This window comes from Triturus cristatus, chromosome 2_1 (genome assembly GCF_964204655.1).
Source record: "Triturus cristatus chromosome 2_1, aTriCri1.1, whole genome shotgun sequence".
NCBI lineage: Eukaryota > Metazoa > Chordata > Amphibia > Caudata > Salamandridae > Triturus > Triturus cristatus.
Window position 1 is genome coordinate 586,971,289 of NC_140581.1, and position 14,954 is coordinate 586,986,242.

Below are 14,954 nucleotides of genomic sequence, written 5' to 3' on the forward strand. Positions count from 1 at the left end.
CAACATACAAATACCTATAGACAATCCAGAAACGATAGCTAAAGAAGCAATGCATGATTTTTCTTTTTAACCGAAGAAATAAGTAGCCACCAGGACTATCAACAAAAAAATTATGAAGAGAGCCAACACATTGGTAAATGTCTTGCTTGGTCTACCAGACAACAGAAAAATAAGCAGATAGTTGACAAAATCAAAAATCCTGAGACTCATTCCTTACTGGATAAAAGTAACGAGATTGCAAAGGTCTTTTTACGACATAATCAAAATGATTGTGAAAAAACAAGAGGTTCGTGGTCATAAGCTAGAACAGTTTTTTTTAACTCTGTCACACTGCCACAGGCAACAAGGGAGCAAAATAGTGCAATTTTTGAGGAGACTCAGGTTTCTGAGGTCTCTTCTGCTCTTCAAAATATGTCTAATGGTAGGGTGAGTGGTGGAGATGGCATCCCTATGGAAGTTCTCAAGGTTTTTTCTAAACAATTAGTATCATTTCTTGTAAAATTATTCAATCAGTTTAGAACTGCGAAACCTATCCCTCAATCCTTTAAGTAGTCAATTATTGTAAGCTTCCTTAAAAAGGATAAGAGCACTATTAATGTCAACTCTTATAGGCCAATGAGCCTGATAAACTCAGATTATAAATTGTTCACAAAAAAGTGGGCCTCTTGTATCAAACCAGTAGCCAACGAGCTAATACATAGAGATCTAATGGTTTTTATCAGGTAGACAAATTTCAGCTAATACTAGATTTTTAACCAAGTAATTCATTATTTTTTTAGTAATAAAAAGAAGGCTGCTATTTTTATGATGTACGCAGAGAAGGCATTTGACCTAGTCAATTGGGATGCACTATTTTTCATTCTAAGAAAACTAGGATTTCCAGATTTTTTTTAGTACTGCTATGTGATTTTCATTGCGGGGCAACAGCCATAGTGGTTATAAATGCAAAGGCAGCAGGACAGACCAAAATAAACCGGGGTATGTGTCAGGTATGCCCCCTGTCCCCGGTATTGTTTTCATTAGAGCCATTAGCAATTAAGATCCGTTCTATACTACAATTATTCCTCTGATAATTGTGATGCCTAAAATCAAGCTTTTCGCTGATGACATTATTTTATATCTTCAACCAAACTTAGCGAATATTCAGAATATATTAGATGCAATTGCAGAATTTACTGGAGTTGGAGATTATAAACCAAATAAAGACAGAAATACTACTGTTTAATACCTCTCCAAACAAACCTCCTCATGACCTTCAGGGTCAATATGTGCCTCAACGATCGATCAGATATTTAGGCATCTATGTAATGCATAACTACTCTCAATTATTTGATTTAATTTACAATGCAACCTTTCAAAAAATTAAGACACTGCTGCATAGATGGAATTGTCTCCCTCTGCCCATTAATGGAAGAGTGACCTTGATAAAGATGTCGACTCTCCCATTAGTGCTTTTTGTTTTTATTACACTTCCCATTATAATTAACAAATCATACTTTAGAGAGCTCGATCAACTGTTCCAAAAAATCAACTGGAATAATAAACAGCCCCGGACAAAAATAGCAGTCTTGCAGTAAGATAAATCACAAGGGGTATTAGCTTTACCTCAATGTCAAACGTATTACTACTACACATTTTTAGATAATAAAGCTTACAATATGAGTAATACTGAAATATTGGTCAGTTGGCTCAAGAGTATGTGATCAAATTTCTATTTTGTTAAAAATACCCAAACAAATAAGGTAAAAATCATTACATACATTGGAATATAGTATGAGAGAGCTTTTTCAGCTCTGGGGAGTCTCAAACTACCATGCCTGTACTCTATTAGAAGACTGTAGATTATTTGGCATTAACATCCCTAAAGCGAGTTTGGAATGCTGAAAGCAAAAAGGGGTTCACCAGTTTAGGTGACTTTTACAATAGCGAGAGATATCTAACATGGGATGAAATACACCTACATTTAGGGGTGGAAGCAAAAAGTCTGAAATTTAGTGCCTAACAGATTATTAGCTTTCTTTCCTCAACCTATACTACTTTAAACTCTGAGATGTCTGTACTAATGCGCCTGCTATATAAACGTCACTCAACAAGTTTAGGAAATTGGTATCGGGCCATAAGAAACAACTTCAAGAATATTTTAGTTGAGGAAGAGTTGATAAAAATCAGTCATTCTACTGGTTGCTCAATTACCAAAGGTGAATGGGTACATAGCTCAGAACTGGGGTAGAAGGAAGGTGGAAGGTGACCTGACCATTGACTAAATGAAGGAGATGAGTCAGAAGATTATTCCAGAGTAATGAGTCTTCTACAATAATAGATGTTCACCTTTTCTTTGGATTGGGCTTGATAGAAGGACTTGAAGACCTTTGAGGGACATCCTCGTAAGACCATGGAGTGCCTTCTGAATGAGGTACAGCTTCTTACACTTCAATCTATTCTTGATAAGGAGCCCGTGTATGGTCTTCAAGACAACTGTGAAGTTATCATGGTTGGGTGTCATGACTCTGCACTCTTCGTAGCTAAGTTCTTTTTGGGAACCTAATGTTTATGGCGTTGCGATGCTCTAGCCTGAATATTACAACTGCTAGTACCAAGGCAACTTTATAGGTGGTGCTGTTAGTGCTAATCCCTTCCTCTTAGTGTAGCTAGACAACAGTGTGCCAAGTGGTTGTTTTGAATTGAAACGTGAAGGAGAGGTTGCAAAGAACACTATGGCAAAAAACATCTCCTGGACTTACACCAGATGCAGTCATAAAAAAGGCAGGCTGGATAGATAGGGGGAAAGAGGCGTTAACTGAGGACATTAGAGTGTATTCTGTCCAATGAAATAAAGGCAGTATGATTGCATTCAAAGTATACCTCTTCCATTAAGCAGTGTGCTACCTGATGTTTGAATGTTATATGAATATAGTTGGAAGCGAAAGTGAAGGGTTCCTAAGATACAGGCTGTAGTTCATGTAGTTGGCAGAGGATAGTGAAAAGGTTAATCCTTGGGAGACGCTAAAATTAGTTAGAGCACATTAATGCTAATAAAGCATTTCAGAAGTGAGAGGCCTGCGTGAACTTTATGAAGGACTTGAGTGGCAGGGTACAAGGGAATACTAATAAAAGAGTGACTTGTTCATCTGAGCATAACTAAAGATCAATATAACACCAGTATCTGATCATCTTCAAAATTACAGATACTGGAAAACTGTCTCAGGTTGCTTGCCAATGAGTGAGCACCAGGCTCCAGCATAAGCATCAGACATGCAACTAATCAAATGCATGGGAAGATTTCAATGGTGGATCCCAGGTTCTGTCACAGAAAACTTCTTTTCATACATTCAACTAGGAGTAGGGAACAGGTCCAATAGATAGATGTCAAGCCCAAGCGAAGAACCAGAGGACTCTAAGGGTGTGTTGGCCTAGCCAATTCTTTAAAGGAGGAATCAATTACAATTGTAAACAGCCAAGGATTAAATATGGAGACTTTTCATATCTTCAAAAAAAGAGAATAGGTATGCTGGTGTCTACTCTGAGCTTTCAGATACCAGAAGGCCCAGAGGGTACAGAAGAAGTGGTAAGTACTTTTGTTTTCCCTGGACTGGGGAGATTGTGCTATATTACATGATGTGATTGAGACACTGGGTAATGCATGCAACAGAAGGTTGGATAGTGTGGCCTATGTCTTAGATGAATGGGTAATTATTTAATAGTGAGAATGTACTAGGGGTCTGTACACTTCTGCTCTCTAATAAGACAACTCTTGTGTGCATAGCATGGAGGTTCATCCATAATTAGCGGTAAAGCATCCTGACTCTTAGGCAGTGGTGTAGAAGCGAGGTCTCAGACTCCAGGTCCAAGGTGTTACCAAAGTGAGGTTCTCTAAACAGGAGACAACACGATGCTGAAGACAGGATGAAAAGTAAGAATTGGACTAGTCTATTGAACAAATTTCATTAAGAACCAGTCCCTAAAGTCAACCAGGGGAATTTGATACAAGCCAGTGGAAGTCCAGCTTAGCCTGGTGACTGACTCCGACTCAAACACTATATGCCTTTATGATGTGGAGCCCTATTTCGAACTTTTTCAATTCACCTAAAATGTTGCTATGTTATGTGAATTTCATTTAATATAGCACATGAATCGTCCGGGGAGGGGCATCTTGGCACCAAAACAGTCACAGGCAAAAAACAGAGCTCCATTAAAACAGAAATGTCTTAAGCATGTTTCTGAATTTATTGGAATCTGTGCAGAGACGAAGGTGAAGAGGTAATTTATTCTATTATGAAGGAACCATTTAGGAGAAGGCCCTGCCTCCACACCTTGTCAGTCGAATACAAGGTACAATCAGCAAAGCTTTTTCTATAGATCTTAAATTCCTATCTGGGGAAAAGCTTCTGAGTTTCTGCTGCAGGTAACTAGGACCTTTACCCGTCAAGGCACTGTATGTCAGGCAGCACATTTTTAAGATGCTTCTTTGCCTTACTGGTAACCAGTGTAGAGATTTCAGCAGTGGTATAGAAGAGGAGTCCGAAATGAGGGTACAGACAAGCCTAGTTGCTGTGTTTTGTACAACTTGTAGCATGGATATAAGTGTCTCAGTAGCTGAGGTCCATAGCACATTGCCATAGTCCAGTCTGCTAAATATCAAGGCCTGAACTAAAGTTTTTCTAGCTGCAATGGAAAGAAATGGGAAGGCTTTCTTCAATAAGTGCATTGCATTGAAACAAGTGTCCGCAGTAGATAGAACTTGGACAGACCCTGATCTATCTTTACTCCAAGATTCTTTCTACCTGTGCAAGTGTGGGGACAGCACCAAATTCTGGTGGCCACCAGTTATCTGACCAGAGTTGTTGGGCCTTACCAAACAGCATGATCTCTGTTTTTTCCACATTCAGCTGTAGGCAATTGGTTGTCATCCATACCGAGATCTCTATCATTCCCTTGGCAAGCCGTTCTTTAGTTTTATTTAGATCTTTGTCGAAGGAGATGATCAGCTGCGTGTCATCAGCATATGATATATTTCAAAGCCAAATGACTCTGCATTCTTGACAAGAGGTGCCATATACATGTTAAATAAGGGATGAGGTCAGACAAGAGCCATGCGAAACACCCTTGTCAATCCACACGGTATAGAATTTAAATGGGCCAAGAGATGCATTGAGTTCTAGTTCCCAAAAAATCTTGGAACCATTTTAGAGTTGTCCCATGAATACCTGTCTCATGCAGTCTCTGTAGCAGCCTAGTATGAGACACAGTATCGAAAGCTGTGGACAAGTCTAGCAGCACTAACATGGAAGGATGTCTGGAGTCGAGAAAGCATCTTAATGAATCATTACAGGTAACAGTGCAGTCTCAGTACTGTGAGAAGACCTAAACCCTGATTGAGAAGGGTCTAGGATTTTGTCCAGCTCATGATAGGATGTAAGTTGTTTACTATTAAGCCTTCTAATTACTTTCCTAAGAGAGGCAGTAATGAGATGGATCGATAGTTGGAAAGATTTTTGGAATCCATATTGGCCTTCTTTTGTATGGGTAAATCCTGTATAGACTTTCCCGCTAGGGGACTTTTTTGAGTTTCCACTGTTGAGTTAAACAGAGAGTGAATTGTGGGAGCAAGCTGGTTGGAGAGTAGGGCAATGATCCTTGGTGGACATTGATCCAGAGGAGAGCCAGATTTGGCCATTTCTAAGACTTTCTGGACTTAACATAACAACAATCATACTTGCAGAAGGAAAACTGAGCTCCTGACCTTTATGATCTGCCACAGCTATCTGAACCAGTGTTTCTTTAAAATGGAAAACAGTTAAAGTACAGAGGGTGCATTATGCCCTTGCGGACCCTATACAGTCAAGTCAAAGTGTATGAGAAGACAAGTAGCCTGGGCTTTGTAAAATGCATATCCAGCCTCTTAATGTAGCCTCATTGTGATTCAGACACTTTGATTGTCTGACTTGGCTGAGTTACATTTTAATGTTGTCGGATGACTGAGTCTCAAGGAAACTTCCCGGTCTGATGAAGTCGTCAATGTTTCCAGGAAACAGTACTGTCTAGATGAGTTCAATTGCAGACTCTTCACTTATGCAATCACTTTCAAATTTTTTTAATATCAATTTCTGCAGTACTTTTTTAGTCTAACAATCACTTTTAAATATGAGTTAACAATCACTTTTAAATATGATTTCTCAGCTCATTTATTCTCTGGTTGTTGTACTTGAATCGTTTTTTACGTTAATAGTAGTTGGCACATATTATTGAATTTCTTGGTCTACAACTTACTTTCTTTTCCACCTTTTTTAATTACTTGAAGCTGACTTGCAAACTCTAGTGCCTACAAAGGGAAAAGGCATGCACTTAGTCAGCTATCAAAATCATGGTTTATCCTGAGGAGTATTTGAGGCTCATTTAAATAGGGTGTTTGACCTTACAGCCATCCACTACCATCCACTGCCTAAGAAAACCAGACAGCTCCAGGAGTATGGAGAACAGCACACTTTCTATTCAACCACATGAAAGAACTGGAATTTGCTAGAGAAACCAAATCTAAATTGCTATGGATCATAGAGGACTGCAAAAACAACACCTGATGGACAGAATGCAGAACAATGTCATACATTCACCCCATTACAGAGATCTGGGTCTAAATCCATCGTTTTTTTGCTCACCATGCCATTCCAGTTTGAACCCAGCCATATGCAAATCAGTCTTGACCCTGTGCCTCATGGGAACAGTCCAGCCCGAACTGCCAAGCCAGGTCCTCCCTGGACTGGAACCAAGCATCCTAGGACCGGTTTCGGGGTTTCACCCCTCTTCAGCCAGAATAGCTTGATTCCAATGGCATGGAGAGCACGGGACTCACGTCTGAGCATACCCGTCCCACTCGGGGTGACAAATACAAAAACAACAATTGATGGACAGAATGCAGAACAATGTCATACATTCACCCCAGTAGAGATCTGGGCCTAAATCCATTGTTTTTTTGCTCACCATGCCATTCCACTTTGAACCGAGCCATATGCAAATCAGTCTTGACCCTGTGCCTCATGGAAACAGTCCAGCCCGTACTGCCAAACCAGGTCCTCCCTGGACTGGAACCAAGCATCCTAGGACCGGTTTCGGGGTTTCACCCCTCTTCAGCCAGGATAGCTTGATTCCAGTGGCATGGAGAGCACGGGACTCACGTCTGAGCATACCCGTCCCACTCGGGGTGACAAATGCAAAAACAACAATTGATGGACAGAATGGAGAACAATGTCATACATTCACCCCAGTACAGAGATCTGGGTCTAAATCCATCTTTTTTTGCTCACCGTGCCATTCCAGTTTGAACCCAGCCATATGCAAATCAGTCTTGACCCTGTGCCTCATGGGAACAGTCCAGCCGGAACTGCCAAGCCAGGTCCTCCCTGGACTGGAACCAAGCATCCTAGGACCGGTTTCGGGGTTTCAAAGTGAGTCCCTTGCTCACTTTGCCACTGGATTCAAGCAAGCCTGGCTGAAGACGGCTGAAATGCCAGAAACCGGTCCTAGGAAGCTTGTTTCCGGTCCAGGGAAGACATGACTTGGCAGTTCGGGCTGGACTGTTCCCATGAGGCACAGGGTCAGACTGATTTGCATATGGCCATGTCTGAACTGGGGTGGCAGAGTGGGCTAAAGAACGGTGATGGATTAAACCCAGATCAGTTGACTGGGGGTGAGTGCTTGCAATGTTCAACACTCCGTCCATCATTTCCTTTGGTTTTTGCTTTGTTCGCCATAAGTTGGCAGGGTATGCTCAGACGTGAGTCCCTTGCTCACTTTGCCACTGGATTCAAACAAGCCTGGCTGAAGACGGCTGAAATGCCAGAAACTGGTCCTAGGAAGCTTGTTTCTGGTGCAGGGAAGACATGGCTTGGCAGTTCGGGCTGGACTGTTCCCATGAGGCACAGGGTCAGACTGATTTGCATATGGCCATGTCTGAACTGGGGTGGCAGAGTGGGCTAAAGAACGGTGATGGATTAAACCCAGATCAGTTGACTGGGGTGAGTGCTTGCAATGTTCAACACTCCGTCCATCATTTCCTTTGGTTTTTGCTTTGTTCGCCATAAGTTGGCAGGGTATGCTCAGACGTGAGTACCTTGCTCACTTTGCCACTGGATTCAAGCAAGCCTGGCTGAAGACGGCTGAAATGCCAGAAACCGGTCCTAGGAAGCTTGTTTCCGGTCCAGGGAAGACATGGCTTGGCAGTTCGGGCTGGACTGTTCCCATGAGGCACAGGGTCAGACTGATTTGCATATGGCCATGTCTGAACTGGGGTGGCAGAGTGGGCTAAAGAACGGTGATGGATTAAACCCAGATCAGTTGACTGGGGGTGAGTGCTTGCAATGTTCAACACTCCGTCCATCATTTCCTTTGGTTTTTGCATGGATCATAGAGGATCATAAAAGATCTCATTATCTCCATAAATGAGGACATCCAACTGCTGTGCAGGCCACATCCTGTGTAAATATTTATGATGATGAACGAAAATGTCAATCGCTTGGCTTAGCGTGGATCTAATGCTTTGAACACAAGCACAGAAGAAAAATCAATATTGGGATTTCTTCATTGGGCACACATATGCAGTGACAATTCTCTAGGGGAAGGATACCTTAACACCAGCAAAAAGTGTGCTTTGTGTAGCATGAATAACAAGTGAATATCAAAATTAGGGGAGGGCGAAGAATTCCGCTCCGCTGGCGGAATTCACTGAGTTTTGCCCATTCTGTCTGGATTTCCGAAAACCTCAGTGGAGTGACACGGAACAGAGTTTTTTCTCTTGAGCAGCACGCCAACGTTAAGTTGGCAAGCGCTTGTGAAAAAATGTTTGTGCTAGACCTCCTCCTGGCAAGATTTCTCAATGGGGGCGGTCGTAGCAAGTCGCGACTGCTCCAGTTGAGAAATCTGCAGCTCGCGTTCAGGAAGCTGCCGCTCGAGTAGAAAATCCACTCTAGCAGCAGAGAGCAGTAGTGCCCTCTGGCGTGACGCATAGTGCCGTTTGCACTGATTTTACAGTGCGGGACAGACTGCCGGTGCTAAAAATCAGTGCGAGCAGGACCACACACCAGACTCCATGGCTGGCGGAACTCCGCAGAGCGCTGCACAGTTTTTTCTGCACTTCACGGACTTCCGCAGAGTAGAACTCTGCGAACTCCACCCAGACTTAATCAAAATTAAAAAGATTTTGGAAATACACTGATTTTGCCCCCAAAGTATGTCTGTGAGTTTCTGAAACGTACTGATTTTGAATCCAAATAGGAAAATGTTATTTTAAGTTATAACCTCATTTTTCCCCACCCTCATATTTCCTCAACCTCAGCTAGCTATTTGGCCTTTTAATTTCTAGCATATAAATTACTTTGCAAAAATTAGCTTGCAATTTTGTGAGAGCTTAATAATCTCTCATTAGACAACCAGTTTTCATATTTTAATAAATATGCTATGCATTACAATTTCAGCTTGTCGTTTCCATTAAGTGCTCTCTTTTCTACTGCTCCATATGGACACATACTGACTGATATTTCCATGAACAACCATCAAAAGCACAGAATCATTTTCACTTGCCCAGGATTAGTCGTACATTTCGAGATTCTGCCTCATACATCCATGCTCATTCATGTACCACAGATGTCCACATGTAGCAGAGCGAGTCCTCATGCGAAAGTGAAGGTCAGTGATGACCACTGTGTTTCAGGAATGGTCACCGTAAGTCAGGGACAACCTCTTCATGTCCTGAATACCCACTGTATATCATGCATGCTCATTGTGTTAGGAGTATTCGCCAGATGGACGACACATCTACTGAATGCCAGCAGCACCAATCTCAGGTCAGGGGTAGTCACCAATAAACCAGTGTGACAGACTGAGTGTGCATGTCTCTTCCAGTGAGAGCGACTGTATGAGTCAGATAGTCGCAAGATGCTGTGAATTCTCAGAAGACGCCAGAGAGAGCTTTTTTCATACTTTGGAGTGCCTCCATATATCAGGGCACAGCATACTTTAAAATTGGTACCGCACAACAGGGAGAACTATCATGGCAACATCCAAACTATTTGAGGACACAGTTTGGTATTTTCTCCCTGGGGAAATTTAAGGAAGCATGGAGACCTTCATCTGTCACTGCCCATTGTAGATTTTGCAACAATAAAACAGGAAACCAGAGTGCATATTCAATGCTACTGACCAGCTTTTTTTTTTTTTAATGTACCTAGAATTTAACTGAAGCCATCTCTACCAAGTTTGGGCATTCGTTTTTGACAATAGCACAGATATGTGGCATGCAAATGGGTTGGGTAAGGTCATCAAAGATTTGTTGGAGCTGTATCCACACCAATTGCTGCTTTGCAGGGCCCACATTAGCAGCAATGGCTCATTTGCTTTCATTTGTCTATCATTTCTTTTAGTGTTTGACTGTTTGCTTATGAGCTTCTCTTAAGTTTACAATTGTTGTGACCTCTTATGAAAGTAAATGTGGATTTTACGAATAGCACTCGTTATAACGCGTGCCAATACAATGCGTACTATTACAATGCGGGTATTAGTACGCGTTGTCAATTACAACAAGATGATATTACAACGCAAACTTTTACACCGACTATGCCTTTACCACACATGCCATTACAACGCAAAAACATGCGTGGTAAAGGTATAGTTGTGGTAAAAGTTTCTAAGGTAAGTGACAGTCCTCTCACTACATTTACACTATGCAGCACGACCCCCCTACACTACCCTAAACCCTAAAACAGTACCCTACACTACATATACACCACAACACTACCCTAACCCCTAAAACACTACCCTACACTACATATACACCACAACACTACCCTAAACCCTAAAACCCTACCCCCAGCACGATGCCCTACACTACACAAACACCACCACACTACCCTAAACCCTAAGACACTACCCCAGCAAGACCACCCCGACACCCAGTCCTGTCCCTACACTCAAACACTACCCAGCACGACCCCCCTACACTACCCTAAACCCTAAAACGCTACCCTACACTACACAACCACTGCACTACCCTAAACCCTAAAACACTACCCCCAGCATAACCCCCTACACCACACAAACACCACTACACTACCCTAAACCCTAAAACACTACCCCCAGCATGACCCCCTACACTACACAAACACCACTACACTACCCTAAACCCTAAACCACGACCCCCTAAACCCTAAATAAGTAACCCCCAGCTCATGCCCAATCCCCCCTTACCTCTCTCTCCTCGTGGTTCCTCTCTCCTCCTGGTTCCTGCTTCATGTCGTCTCAGAGGGGCCGTGCATGTCGTTGTGAGGAAACGGAACAGCCTTTGTTTCCTTACAATGACGTGGATCGTCTACATTTTTTTTAGAAAGCATGGTCATTTACTATACATACCTTTACAACGAAATTTGTTGTAAAGGCATGCTTGGTAAATGACCATGCGTTCTTAAAAAAATGCGTAGTAATTACTTCGTGATGTACAACGCATGCGTGGTATCGCATGCATTGTAATGGTATCGCGAAGTAAAAAAATCGTTGAAATGGCTGTTTACCGGATTTTACTATTTACTATTAGATATCTCATTGTAATGGTTTTAATTAACTGAGCTATAAAAAACATTTATGATTATGGTTACTTATCTGGGTTTTCTCAGCACTACTGCTCTCTGGTACCAGCCCAAGAACTTCTAACATTTACTGCTTTTGCATTAAATTTGTTATCATTTTTATCCTGCACAAATGATTTCACTGACACAAACAGTAACTTATGCAACCAAACACTTCAACACATTTCCCAAAATATTTCAATGGCATTCTTACTGGTACATACTACACAGGTACACAATGCACATTCTAGTGCATTTCAAAATAAATAGGAACTTGAAAGCAGACAAACCCATCTTTTTCTAGTAATATGCAAGAATGCAGTTTCTCCTGGGGAGTTTTACTGTTGTTAAAGTCTATATTTTTCATAAAATCTACCATGGTTAATGATGAAGACAATTTGCCTGACATTAGACAATGCATTTAACTTTATCATATCTGTAGAAGGGAAAGCGAAAACATAGAAATTATTCTTTAAAATGTGATAAATAAATCGTGTAGCTTTAACCATAGGGAAAGATGCTTTTTTGAATGTGTAAAAATAAACGTGCAGCTTAAATAAGTAACAGGCTCCCATACCTAGTGTGCTTCTATGACTAGACCTGAAAAATATTTTGTTGACTTCTGCTTGACATTAAAATACAAAATGCCTTTCAGAAAGTGCTGATCTAATCCTCTAACTGTAAAATCGTTCATCACTTTAAAATATGATGCTCTGAGAGAAATGTATTTCTTTTGCTTCCTTACACCATATGATTTTCTCATTTCACTAAACAATGTATTCTGCGATGTCTTTTATAATGAGTAGAATATTAGCAATGTTGAACTTATTAAAGACATTTGTTTGCATGGTCTCATCAAGACTTACTGATAGATATATTTCATTGCTTTAGACCAGCCCTTTGCCCACACAGTGACACTGACAACAGAGATGACTGAATATCAGAAGACCGTTTCCACTAGACGAACCATGCTGGATGTTGCACTTTTTTTCTCTCATATATACAGGTTCCTAGTTAGAGAGGCTATGCCACTCTTCCTTTTTCCATGCCACCTTACCCATGATGCTTTATGCATTATTTGTTCCTGAGCTACTTTTTTGGGGAAGTTCATTCATTGACTAACTAGATGACCCAGAATCTTGCTCTTTTCCAAGAGAACTCTTAATGGGTTCTTATTTAGGTTAGGACTCAGGCTAGAATAGAACTTATGGAACACGCTGGCTATATTATACTGATACTAATGAAACCTTTTCTTGATATTTTTATAAATTGACTAAACTGAATAAAAATGATAAAAACAATTCTAATGTCTTAATGAGAAATAAACCTTTAAAACTATTCCATACCTCCTATCATTGACTGAACATTAACTAACTTTAACTGAAAGTTGATGATTATGTTTGAAATGCAATTTATTACTGCTCCATTCTGCCATAACGGCCAAGATATGTTGGCCTGAAGATGGAGGAACGCCAAAAATAGGAGACTTTTGTTGTAAGTGCTTTTGGTCTGCACTGGTCATCAAATTACCCTCCCAAATTTTGGTCGCTAACACCATTAAGTATAATAATATAATAATAATATTAATAATCCATTTTTGTAAAGCACAAACATATCACCCCTTAAGGTTTCAAGGTCCTGTGCCCATCAGGGAGATCAAGTGAGCTATTGCCTAGAGTCACATGATACTAAGCTGAGCTGCCACCGGCGATCGAAGCGTGAGCCCTGCACTCAGAAGTCAGCTACTCTGGCGGCTGCGTCACACCTCTTTTGCAAAGAATTGGCCTCTTAGTCCGCTCTGTACATGTCTGTTGCCCCTTCTAGATTCACACTAATTAGCTTCCATGTCAGAAAGCTCAGAGGCCTCCCCAGAGCACACGTCTTCCTTCATACGCTACTGCTACATCATGCCGCACTTGTTGGATGTGGAAGCACGCTAAGTATACGTGTAAAGTATGTACACATAAATATTAACCCTTTCCATGTCCATCTTCTACACCTAATTGGCACTGCTTGTAACAGGAATGAAGCTCGGTGTGCATCTGATGATTAAAATATTTAAATACTTGCTCCTGAGATCCCTTTTTCATTGGAACTCTTTATTTGCCATCCATCCACCTCCTCCCTATTTGCCCTTTCACACAGTTTTTAATAAGTAGAGAACTCTTCAGCATGGGCTTTGAATATCTGTGTCACTGTGGAGCTTGAACACCTTGGCTGGTAAACATTGTCTTTGAGAAAGAACTGTTCAGAGTAAGCAAAAGAACTACTAGATTGATGCCCGCCATTAACCTTTTGTCTGCTGTCCTTCTCCATAATGAGGTACCCATGTCATCTCAGCTGCAGTATCAGTAAACAAAAACGTTCCAAATGTCCTCATTTACATATATACATAGACATCCGATGGATGAAATGCTCCTGATATATGTATATACATGCCCAAACACATAACTCAACACCATTGCATGTTATGGATGCCCCCGCGAGTTGTATGAGTGTCTCCTGGTGTACATCTCCTAGAAAGCATTTACAGAGACATCACTGACAATCGGCGACTCATTTAGAGCTTGAAGGAAAGTGAAAATTCTCCAATTTGAGGAAACTCCAAAATATGGAGTAGAATCCACCAGCTGATTTGCCTCCACACCACTACCTATTTTGTGGAGAACATTCATAGTGCGTATTTAGATATTGCTTCAGGATTTGGAGAATTTTCAGTTCCCTCGAAACTAAATGAGGCCAAACACAGGCAGATTGTTTAGGATTACTTTTTGAAGAATAGAATGCATGCCATTTGTGTGGCTGATCGTTCCAGAATGTTAGATTTAATATAACCTAAATAGGATAATTTGTTATTGGTTTTCAAAATTTAATAGCATTTTTGTAACATAGATGTGGGGAAAGATGCACTGAGAAGGAAACAACTACTATGCCAGGTATCTTTACTGCGAATTTTGATATGTAATTAACTGAAAATAAAAAGTACTTCCTGGCAGCATCCTAATTCACAAACTCAGAATCGTGCAACTTGGGTGTCAAACAGTAGAGACGTACAAATACAAACACACATTATTTGTTAGTTTATACACACACACATACACTCAAACACGCCCGTAACAACATGCACCATGCTTACATCTGGATGATAGCTTATGGGCGATACTATAAATCTTTCTTTCAGACACAACAAAAACACAGTCACTTTTGGGCTTGCACGGCCGCCGTGCGCCTTGCCTGTGACGTCAGCAGCCATGAGTCCCTCGGCCCGGATGATCTTCAGCTGCAGGTAGCCCACATCCTTCAGATTATGAAATGACCGAAGAAGGTTCTGGAACGAAAGAAAGCACA

At 41.1% G+C, this 14,954-nt stretch overlaps 1 protein-coding gene across 10 annotated transcripts in view; it reads right to left on the reverse strand.

Moving 5' to 3' along the window:
- The window catches only part of MCTP1 (multiple C2 and transmembrane domain containing 1), a 2,372,456-nt gene that overhangs the window by 735,060 nt on the left and 1,622,442 nt on the right, over window positions 1-14,954 (reverse strand). For all 10 annotated transcript variants that reach the window (XM_085632490.1, XM_085632489.1, XM_085632491.1 and 7 more), the window contains one exon: window positions 14,841-14,934. In XM_085632490.1, coding sequence (XP_085488616.1) covers window positions 14,841-14,934 — 94 coding nt within the window. The remainder of the gene's footprint in view (window positions 1-14,840; window positions 14,935-14,954) is intronic.